The sequence below is a fragment of the Barbatula barbatula genome (genome assembly GCF_947034865.1).
Source record: "Barbatula barbatula genome assembly, chromosome: 2".
Lineage (NCBI taxonomy): Eukaryota > Metazoa > Chordata > Actinopteri > Cypriniformes > Nemacheilidae > Barbatula > Barbatula barbatula.
The window spans coordinates 16854109-16866200 of record NC_136767.1 but is presented as its reverse complement, the minus strand read 5'-3'; the positions used below and the strand labels follow the sequence as shown (position 1 = coordinate 16866200).

Sequence of the window (12092 nt, the reverse complement as noted above, 5' to 3'; positions counted from 1 at the left end):
TTTTATAGAGCACTTAACACAAAGAAACTATTCATTTTTGCGATGGTATTAGTTAACATGAAAGGTGTGAAGTGAAAGTGACCTATTTGTCAGATATTGGTGACCCATAACCGAAATGTAACCTCTGTATTTAACCCGAGTAGTGAACACATGCACAGCAAGTCAAGGAGCTCTTTATTTTAAGTCCCACTGAGTTGGCAGGCTGTGTCTCCCTTGGAGTACTGACAGACAAATCCCTAAGAGAAAGGATCCTTTTTATGAAATTTTATTTTTCAGACAGCTCAGTCTAAATCACAAGCTGCAGAATTTTTATCTCCATTTTTGTTAGAATCAGTCATTCTTTTTAATGAAAAAATTAAACATCTCGTAAATGATACAACGATACAATTATTTAATATGCTTTAATGGCTTAAATAATCTTATTTCTGCACGTCTATATGTCACATTTACAATCGTTGCAAATGTAGACCTACACTGTTGTCACATATATGATCCCTGCCATCAGAGGTCGCCACGCACCAAACTGACTGTTTCATTCTGGACTCCATTTCCCAAGATCCCCTCTGAATACACCTTCACCCAATCGCTATAAGCCACACTTACTCAACTACACACTCCTTAGTATTTTCTGTTCCCCAGCATTACATAGGGGTTTCCTTGGTCTATGTATACCTGGGTTTTGACATGTACCTGGATCTTATTTTTTGAGTGTTTGTCTCATCCTTTTGCCTGTTTTATGGATTATGATATGCCTTTTAATAATGCTGCTTTTGGATCCAACACTGCCTTCTCAAACCCTGTTGTTACAACTGTGCTAGTTAAGTAAACATGTTTGGAAATGTATTTCTAAGGTGTTATTTGTAGGTAAAAAGCTTGTGAAGATGAACTTGATTATTTAAATTATATTAGTTTTGTCATTTAATATCCCTGTAATCATAAATTATATCAAACACTAAACTCAGCACAAAACAAAAATGAGTTTCTTTCCCCAAGCAGAAACTTACAACTTCAACTTTGCTTTATCCTGTACATTATATGTACATACTCCTAAAAAAGATCCTTCACAGTGCCATAAAATATTTTTTTTAGCTGAGTGGTAAAGCTTTGACTGTTTCACAAAAAGTTCTTTAGACAATAAAAAATAAATAAATGGTTATTTGGAAAGAAAAAACAGTTATTCTGAGTTATCGCTTTTAGAAACCTTTTGTAGCAAGAATACTTGAAAATATGCAATACTGATTTTCTTCAAATGAACTGTGCATTGTCACATTGTATTTGTCTGCAGTGCAGTATTCTGAACATTTCTGTGCATGTGTCATCCTTGCCTTGTTTGGGAAACCTGAACGTGAACCTGAAAAGAATAACTTGACTTCTAGTAGGGGAAAGTCAGGTACGATGAACCAGTTTTCACTCAAGGTGCTCGAAGTATTGAAGGACAGAGGAAAAACTAATAACTGAACCATCTGATGCTATACTGGACAAATGTAAAATAAACTGATGTTTCTCAAAAAATTTTAAAAGTCTCAGTTATTTTCAACCCAGTGTTGGGTCAGAAAGGGACAAACCCAATTGTAACAAACTTGGGTCAAATGCTAAGAGTTAAGATTGGAGTAGAAAGATTTCTGATCATTTGGAAGAATTTGCTGAAAAATGTGTACATGTCAAAATCTTTGACTTTTGATCTATAGATGTTGAGGTCTTGGCAAGCCAGAGACATTGTTAAAATGTTTTCTGAAGCTCTAGGACATACATGAAAAATTACCAGTGGTTCATTTCTCAGGAGAATATTCTCAGGAGGAGACAAGAAAAAAGTCTCCATTTGCTTTCCATTTAATCATGTTGCTGTCCAGGGGAAACAAACTAATCTCATTTGTGTTTTTTAATTTTATTTTTCTTTCCTATGGGCTGATATTATCCCCCATCACGGCTGAATGTTGTGTAATGAACTAGAGGGAACGATTTGCTTGTTACCAGTCCAGTTTCTCTTTAAAGTACTGTCAGCAACCAAGGGTTTCTACAAAACTGTCTGCAATTGAACCCGAAGCCCAGCTGGGGGCTCTGCACACTCTCTTTTGCATCCGCTGAGTATATTGATTCCTACAGGCCACCTGCACCCTCTCCTTCTGTTTTCAACCGCAACTATGGAAGTATTGAATATTCTGAGATTGCTTGTAGATATTCTCATTAAAATATTGCTGGCATAGACACATAACTTTCTATCAACTGCCATCTGATTAAAGTGACCATTGATCAAATGATGTCATCTTTTACTCGCCCTTTTGTTATTTCAAACCTTCATGACTTTCTTTCTATTGCAGAACACAAAAGAAGATATTTTGAAGAATTTTGGTAACGGAACAGCACTGGCCCCCATGCGCTTTTCTAGTATGGGCACAAAACTCAAAAGTGAATAGTGTCCAGTTAACAACATTCTTCAAGATATCTTGTTTTGTTTTCCGCAGAAGAAATAAAAAGGCTTGAAATGACAAGACAGTGAGTCATTTTTGCCAGAAATTTTTAGTGAACTGTCCCTTTAACATCACCGATTTATGTTTCTAAATGTGTACATGATGGGAGAAATCATTATAATGCTATATTATACGGTATATTATTTAGCCATCCTGGTTCCCTTATCTTGTAAAATATAAAGATGTGCAAATAAAGAAATCACATGACACATGGGTTGTGGATGTGAGGTCAAATACAGACAGTCCCTCAATAATCACAAATGAACAGTAGATGGCAATCACATCTTTTGCAAGAGTTACCCTTTTAGTAAATCCTCTCCATATAAAAGATCTGACATTTTATTTTAAGAAATCTGAAAAAATCATGTTATCCACTAAATGTAAATGCATTAGCTTATTTAATTAGCTACACGCCATTTTCCTGAATGTGTTGAAACTAAATGAACACAATAAAAATACAAATTAATGTTTCACTAACACAAACTTATTTATTTTAAATACCAGAATAGACAATTGCACCATTGCATTTCCTAAATCTAGAATACTGTTCAGGATTAACTCTCTTGAAAAAGAACAAACTATGCATTTATTTATACACTCGGATCAGTAAAAAAAGTTTTTATTAAAATACAAGAGTAGTATGTCACACTAAACACTGATGAAAAACGTTTACAGAAATAAAACTCTGATACACAATATATTACATTCAACACATTGTCTTAAACACAATGATAATCACTTAACAATTAACATAACAAAATAAAACAACAAAACAGACTTCTAGAAGAGGGTGGTGACACGCATTCAAAAAGGCAAAAAAAAGAACCTAGCACCCATTTACAGTACAAGACGTCCCAAATTAATGCTGTAATTTTAGACTTTTAAATTACTTTTACAAATGATAAAGCAACATTTATCTAAGATGCAAAAGAGAGGAACAATTGCTTTAAATGCCTTTTTGGATGCGGTCCATTCTGAAGAGGTCATTGCAATACTCTATTCCCAGCAATCCGAATGCCAACTCTGAATCTACTAGAAGAATAAGACTGACTGACTGCAGTGTTTTGAAATTCAATATAACATTAATAGAGGACAATGAGAAACGGGAGGAAATGTATTTCAATGATTTCCTTCGGCACAAAGAGATGTTAACATCTGAATGATTATTTGTTGCATTCTTTTATCTAATTTATATTAACAGTTTCAAGCTCAAAGCCATTGAAGTGAATAACGGGATTGTTTCACAGAATGACTTGTGGAAAGTGTCCTGCATGTGTCTTTTCTTAATAGTGTTTCTGGAAGGCCTTTAGAGCGAGCTGGTGTGAACTCTTACTGAAATAAACCAAACACCTACTAATGATGGTTGATGCCGTTGCCACTCTGAGGGCCCTGCATGTGTTCCAGTGACAGTTTCTCTGCAGATTACGTAATACAGTAACTGTTTCATTCTTTGTGCTGTCTGTGTTATCCCACCCGCATCTCTCCACAAAATCACTCCAGAGTCCAGACACATCTGCGTGTATTTACAGACACACCTGTTAGCTAAAAGTGTGCTGGCGTCAGCCCATGCGGTAACACTTGATGTCTTAACTCCTACTAGCATCTACAATACATCTCCAAGTCCTCAGGCCAATTACTGCTTCTTCAAAGATTTGTAATGTATGTCTTTAATGACAAGTTTGCACATGCTGTTATTTGACTGGTTGTTGTGAGATGAAATTATGTTTTGGAGAGTATTGAAAACAATGTCTTCTGCGCTACTTGTGTTAGTGGTTATGTACCTCGTATCATGAACTGGTGGCTTTGTACAGTATATCAATTGCGTAAATACTGTGAAACTTAAAGCATGTCAAAATACTGAATCTTGGAGACCTCAGAATAATATTTTGTGAATATAATACTTTAGAAAACGTGTAAATTATTTTAGCAATGTGACACTGGAGCTGTGCACCGTCCTATTGCCAAAATAATTTACACGTTTTGTGCCGTGGCACAATAATCTTAAAATAGACTGGAATATGTCATTGACATTTTGTGCATACTGTACACACTTGTCATAAAATGAACATAAGTGAAAGTATCCCAAGAGTTTCCCCGCAGCAATGACAGGAAGCTTACAACATATTAAACACATTACATTTCAATTTAGAACTAGTTCAAACACTTCTCCAACTTGATATTTGAAGATTTGCAGCTTAGGACAAAGAAATTAAAAAGAAGAAATTAACGTGGAATGTAAGGGCAGAATGAAGTCAAGCTTCAAAGCAAACCTCGATATTTAATGTTGTGACTTGACACATTTTATTGCTAGCTAATCCAGTCAACCACATCTAAAACATAAAGCCTTGAGGCAGCAGATGTGATGGCTACGGCTATTCTGTGCCAAACTTCCCATCCCCATCATCGTTTTCTGTAGACACCTGTCATTACATTCAAATTTATTCCATTTAATGTACAATAAATGAGTAGTTTATTTTTGTTTAGTTGATCTTTAGTATAGTAAAGAAATGTCAAGGCATAATAATGTGGCATAGACATCTGGGTTGGCTTTGACAGCACTACCCACCAGTCTTGGACAAGTCAAAGTAAACACTAAATCATGAACTGACTTGACACTGACAAGGGGTCACTGAGATACAAAAAGTAGAGTTAACCATAAATCCAGTGACGAGCAAAAACAAGTCTTTTGAGCCAATAGAAGCTTTTTAAGCATGTGGGAGGTAGTAAACATGATAAACCCACCAAACAATGCAAAATATGATCCATTGATGTGTAATGACATACGCTTTTTTGAACTTCAGGAAGATACAATCCATTTGTGGCCCTTTAACTGATATTTATCTCATATAATTTATATAAACATTAAAGACTTCCAATTAGAAATGAGACTTACATGAAGTTATTGAATTATCAATCAAATATGAATGAAATAAGAAACTTTCTATAGTGCCTTAAACGAGGCTGAACAAGAATAATTTCAGCTTGTCTACAGAAAATAAAAGGTTTGCCTTTTTCCGCATAGTTTCACACAGAAAGCCGTCTCAGACACATCACTGACAGCACCTACAAGAGTGCCAACACATACAGTCACAAAGGTTGTACATTTTTAAACTTACCAGATGAATTCCACATATTGTTGATAACAAGTTTGTAGTGATTATGTATGTTGCATCCGTCAGCGTCTCATTACCACAGTGTAACATAAGTCGTGACTTTCCGTTCTTTTAAAAATCTCCTTTTCCACGCTCCCTGCCTCTCTCCTGCTCCATGTCCCGGAGCATCAGCAAAGAGGGGATAGTGGAATCTGAGCCTGGACATAGAGGGCTATTTGTGGGTATGATGCCTGAGGGCCTGAATGCCCAGAACTCCGGGGTATTGGAGAGGAGTTGAAGGTCCAGTTCAGTGCACTCTACTGGAGCATGCAGCCCCCAGCCTGTCCGCTGTTCAGCAGCGCAGCAGGGCTCCGCTGTAGACTGTCCTACTACCAGGGTAAGAAGAACATTTTGGCTGGAGAGGGCAGAGTTTGAAGAAGAAAGATAATGTGATTCCGTCGCTTGTGAGATGATTCCTGCCACAAGTTCTGCGTTCTCCAAAGGCAGACAAGAATCTGAGGATGACACAAACTATTGTAATTGCATGGATGTGTGTTTAATATGACATAAATCAAATGATCCTTTATTTTAAAAGATAGACACAGTTTAGTAGACCACTCCAGATTTCCCTTAAATTAGCTTTTCTAAAGGTATTGCGGCCATTCCAGTCAGGTGTTTGTTGAATTCCAACAAAAAAAAAAAACTCAGGAATGACAGAAATCAGGTCAAATAATTTCAGTCAAAAATCTATTTATTAACTGATCCTAAACAGTAGTAGTATTGTTTAAAAGGGAATACAAATTTGTTTTCTTTAGGGTATTCAAGATCAGAAAATGTTTTTGTTATTTTTTTGTTGTTTGTAAATTTTCAGCGAAATATGAGAAAAACTAAACAATGTTTTTACTTAGAATCTGGGAGAATTCAAAATGAAACTTTTCATTTTACTTGAACACATAAATAGTAAATTCAGAAAAACTGTAAATAATGTTAGAATGGTCTCTTCATATTCTTTCTAAAATTCTATTATTATACTCGTTCTCAAGTTGTTCCAAACCTGTATCCATTTCATTGTTGTGGATAACACAAAAGAAGATATTTTTTAAATGTGGGAAAGAAACCTTCTGTGGTAGTAAATGGTGCCCCAGAACTGTTTGGTTGTAAACAGTATAATAGCAACAGCAAAATACATTTTTTAGTTCAGGAATACTAACACTGGTCAGCATTTACTGGACCCCTACAAGAGACACAATCTTGTTTGCGTTTGCTGAGAGGTTTAACTAAAATAGATGCTTGGATTTATTTTCTGAAAGTGATGTTTGGTTATGGGTGTTTAATGAGAGGTTGCAGACAAACGTTTGCACATCACATTGGCTGTAATCAAATTCACAGCCTGTCGTATACGCTCTCACCTGATCTGTTCACATCTGACTCCTTCATCACTGTGTGTACTGCAGTCATGGCAATGGAGACTGCTTCACTGTCATGTTGACGGGTACCAACTGGTGATATACAGCCTGTGAAGAGTTGACCGAAAGGTATACAATTATAAATAAGCTTTATATGTATTTGTGTATGTATTAAAGTGATTGTTCGCCCAGAAAAAAGGGGTTTTCCTCATTTATTCACCCTCATGTCATTTCAAAACTTTCTTTTCTGCAGAACACAAAAGAAGATATTTTGAAGAATGTTCTTAACTGGTGCCCATTACTTGCATTGGTTTTGTGTCCATAAAATAGAAGTGAATGTGTGCCGACGTTGTTCGGTTACCAACGTTCTACAAAATATCTACTTTTGTGTTCTGGGGAAAAAAGAAAGTCATGCAGGTTTGAAATGACAAGAGGGTCAATAAACAGAATTTTAATATTTGGGTGAACTATCACTTAAAGTCCTCAATTAACTCTATTCTTTTTACATATATTTAAGCATGCGTGTTCATACGTTTACATGTTTTCCTAAGTGAAGCACGGGTGTGGTACGTGACACACACAATGGCAAACATTAACGTTGTTAGGATTGCTGTTGTTGCACAAGAAGTCACTATGGAGGCAGCTTTTTGGACAGGAGCTTCCGAGGTCTGGACTTTTGCCACACCAACCACTTCCCCTCCTGAAAAACAGCAGAATCTATTAGAACCCACACATACCAGCAGAACCAACTTAAAGGAAGAAAACCTCCTATTATGTTCAAGTAGCTCACTTGATGGAGCACTGTGCTTGCTGTGCAGAGGTCACAGGTTCTATTTCCAGGGAACACACAAACTGATAAAACATATACAGTAGTGGCCAAAAGGGATGTCCTGGGGGGGATGTATTTGTACAATACTTGTTTTTAATGCTCCCTCAGGTTCGATTAAACCAAACATATGAGGTGTATGGTACAAAATACTTTTCAACTTTTAAGGCGTTTATTGGACAAAATTATTTGGCAAAAAAACTAACTACAGAGTATCAGGGAATGGAAGTTTTTAATGAAATATACAAAAAAGGCACAGAAAAACCAAAGGCTCGCTGGAAATAAAGCAAACACTGACTACAATTTTTACTGTTATTAATTTTGTTGATCCTCTTGCGCAGCAGTATTTTGTAGCCATTCTCCTGGGCTATATCTTTATAAACTTTGCACATGTGCTGTGAGTAATTTTTTGCCATGCCCCCTTTAATTCTTCTCAAAGCTGAGATTCAGTTTATTCCTCAAGTAAAACTATGCTAAATGAATACAAAGTTTTCAATACATCTTTATTAATGTATTTGAATAAAAAGCGATGACGTCGATTGACCGTCAAAGTTAGAAATCACTTAAAATCACTGTGAGTTGCTTAATGGGATAGTTCACATCAAAATTCTGTCATCATTTACTCACCCACAGGTTGTTCGAAACCTGTATAAATGTATTGGATCTGCTGAACGCATAAGGCTTTTGAAAGAGGGGGAGTGTCTAAGTAAGTTGCGTAGAAATGTAGTCCACCTTTAAGACACAATCAATCTGAATCCTACACACATCAACAACTGAGAAGCCCGAAATCATAACTCACTGATTCTTAAAAAACAACTGCAGCTGCCTTATTCTTTCCCCTTTCACTCTCCCTCTTTCTGAACGTATACCTCTTCCTGTTGCTGGCAGTGTGTCTGATCAGCAGAATGCTAAAAGACCTCTGTCAATGCATGACGGAGTGGGTTCAGTGAGGATCAGACCCTCGGTCCATGCTGAGAACTTTCCGAGGGCATTGACTGATCCAAGCTGGATAAGTATCTCCCTTCTTACCTCGCCGTAATCACATTGACAGAATAAAGAGAGGAGAGATAAAACACTGAGAGAAAAAAAGGAGTATTAATGCTGAAGCAGAGTTAAGAGCACAAGAGAGGTGACGAGAATGGGAGCGTGCGGGAGTGAAGAGAGTACAATCAGGGTTGAGAGGAGGAGAACACCAGGGAAAAACAAGAGAGAAGTTTGATGAAAACATATGGACCACGTGTGCGTGTTGAAGGCGAGAGCACGAAATCAAGAGGTCAATGCGTGTGTACGCCGTTCAAATCCCAAGTATTTGTTGTGATACTTACTGCTACATTGTACATTTCTGAAGGGGGCAGGGCCACACGGAAGGCATTCCAAATCTTCTAATCCGTCCAATCGCATTTTGCTGTAAAACCTTCAAACGACAACATAGGGAACACAGGATTTGATATGCCAAACACGAATTTATATGTGTATATATATATATCTAGGTGTGTGTATCAGGGAGGTGCACGCTATGTTTTGTGCGTGGGTTGGTTGCAATTAATGTGTGATGTAAGCTCTGCACAGCAGGTTCTTTTAAGGTTGTTTTGTTGCATCTGTGTGAATGAGTCTCACCCAGGTAGGCAGTTTCCACACACTGCATTGTCTGTATGTGTGCAGTGTTTTATTTGGTATCTGTTGAGCCGACGGCAATTCTGGCACAAGGCGCAGGGATGGGAACCCCAGTCCTCCTTGAACCAGCGAGCATCACATACACCGCACACTGTGGGCACACCTACACCGATACCGCAGTCCTAAAAGCCCACAAACACATAATCGGTAACATGATAAGTTAATCGGTTGGGTCAGACACCTTCTCAGCAAACAACTTTTCAAACCTGGTGTAGGTCATTTAAGGTCATGCACATGCCTCTGGTGGCAGAGATGTGATATGACAGCATGTTTACAAATCCCACTTATTGGGTCTTTCTTTTGTCAATCATGTTAGATTTTAGACACCCACAGGTGTCTGATGCGCACAAGTTAAACTTGATGCCATTTTTTTCAATGCATTCCACAAAGTGATTTTTTTAAGAATACTGTAAAAACTGCATTTACTGGGTGTTAACATCTGGCAACGTACATGACTTTGGTGCAATGAAACACTTTTAAATACACATAATGAAAGCAACGTCAATTTAAAGATTTTAAACGGACCTATTGGAAACCTTTTCATCTTTAATCTCAAAAAGAGGAAACAGAGGAAAACTGCTCATTTTCATTTTTATGAACCTTGTGTTGTGTTGGTAATGTAAATCAGTTCAAAATGTTTTACTCCAAACAATGCTGAACACTAAAGTCCCATGAGTTTTACACGCAAAATGTTTGATTATCTAAGCTTAGTTCTATAACTGGGGTTCTCAAACTTGGAGATTTTGCTAAATATAGATATTTTTCATAGATGTTATGCTATTAAATAGCAGAAAAATAAGACCACCAACCAAAATAATGAATGTTCCGGCGTTGTATAACTGAATTTGTTTTTAGGTGAATAAAAATGTTAAGTTTAAGTCTGTATTTGGGGGGCGGCAAAGTAATGCACTCTAAACAAAGGGGGCCGTACAATGCAAAAGTTTAAGAACAACTGTTTTATGAAAAGTGACCTGGAAACTTTACTTAGGAATGATTAAACATCATATCCATAATTGACAGCGGTTTGGAAATATTTAACAGTATCTAACAACCTGGCAGGTTTTGTCTATAGATTATCTACGAAAGATAAAAACAGTACACTATGTATATTACAGTGTAGCTGTTGCTTTCCTCACACAGACACCAAGCTTCACAATTAATTCACAATAATCATAAACCTCACCTCTTTCAGTTCTTGACCAGGTGGACACTGCAGGCACTTGTGGCACTGTCCGCTGTAATAGTACTCATCTGCTGAGCAATCCATTATCCATATCTGAAAAAAAGAAAGAAAGAAAAGATAATAGTCAATTTAAACCCAAAGCAAAATGTTACATTTGCAGAGTTTGATGAGAATATTTCAGAAATCAAGTATTTTATAATATTATCATGTTTTTATTGCGTTTCTTGTGTTAGTTGGCTTTATTTTTGTTGTTGTTATGGCTTAAATCAAAACAAACCAATTGCAGTTTTATTGATATGAATTGGACTGTAGCTACCATAAAAACATGTTCTCTCATTTTGGAACCGAACTCCTCGTTTAGACCAGATGTATTCATCTTTTGTATTAATTACACTTTTAAAGGCAAACCTACCTTTTAAATCTAATTGTTACATGTTGCTATTTAACAAGCGGATGCAAAAAATAACATGCTTGAATGACGGATGAATGTTTATGGTTTAAGATTTGGTTTCATGATTGATTCTCTATGTAATATTTCGAAGCATAACCGGTTGAAAATGACACGTTTGTCTGAAATGAATAACCGGTTTGTCGCTGCCTCTCAAACGCATTAATGACAAGGAAAGAAAAAAAGTCTTAACAGTTCTCTGTACGTTCGTTTCAATTATAAAGATAAACGTTCACTCCGATTCATTCTGAAACTTACAGAACACAGAGAAACAGATCAAACGGGCGAGCAGAAGAGGGAACGTTTCGGCGCATGGAGAACATTTAGGTTCAATCTGATACAAAAATATCCCCGTTAAACATTCTATTGGGAATAATCCAGGCGAGAAATATTCTCATCACATTGTGCGAAGTAGGACGCGTTGTTAAGATTCCACACCCGCGCACGTGGAACGTAATAGCCTCTTACATCATGAATCGTCTCTTATTTGTAAAGTCACGTATCAGGGACAGAAGCATCATCAACACTTACGTTACAACAGAGCCAGCTCTCAGCAATCAGTTCATTCCCTGTCCCATTAAAGTAAGCGTCTCCCGTGCCCTTGGGTAAATTCTGTCCTACTCAGCTTGTGGTTACATTTGTTAACGGTTCTCACGCCGGTGTGTTTGTCCGGTGTGGCGGGTGCAGTACGCTGAGGGACACGGACATGCCCTGACATGTTGCGCGCTGCTGTGATGAAGCTGACGTGATGTGTGACCTCTGGTGCCTGATTACAGGCAGACACGATTTTTGTGACGGATTGTTTCTTTGCACTTGAATCGAAATCATTTTTCTCAATTGTCACGCTACCAAGACGTAGATATCTGCTCTTGTTTTTAAATGATCTGTACTGGGGGCGACACAGTAAACAGAATTAGGTATTTTTAACCATTGTAACCACAGGTCTAAAGGATACCACACAAAAAAGCACATGATCTAATCATTTTCTCACCTTT

General features: G+C 37.2%; 1 protein-coding gene across 1 annotated transcript; it reads right to left on the bottom strand.

Annotated features, from left to right (window-relative positions):
- Positions 1-3060: 3060 nt before the first annotated feature.
- eda2r (ectodysplasin A2 receptor) lies at positions 3061-11844 on the bottom strand. Its single transcript, XM_079451366.1, has 7 exons — positions 11629-11844; positions 10650-10742; positions 9410-9588; positions 9118-9206; positions 7499-7666; positions 6970-7074; positions 3061-6075 (listed from the first exon to the last, which is right to left on the bottom strand). The coding sequence occupies exons 2-7, from the start codon at positions 10731-10733 to the stop codon at positions 5693-5695; spliced, it is 1008 nt and encodes a 335-aa protein (XP_079307492.1). The 5' UTR covers positions 10734-10742; positions 11629-11844; the 3' UTR covers positions 3061-5692.
- Positions 11845-12092: the final 248 nt, after the last annotated feature.

Bases quoted from the DNA above. Each gene is read 5' to 3' on its own strand.
- eda2r (XM_079451366.1), bottom strand. From the start codon at position 10,733: ATGGATTGCTCAGCAGATGAGTACTATTACAGCGGACAGTGCCACAAG. The intron at 9,589-10,649 runs GTGAGGTTTATG...GTGGGCTTTTAG, and splicing joins CTGGTCAAGAACTGAAAGAG to GACTGCGGTATCGGTGTAGG. The intron at 6,076-6,969 runs GTGAGAGCGTAT...TGTCATCCTCAG, and splicing joins GTCAGATGTGAACAGATCAG to ATTCTTGTCTGCCTTTGGAG.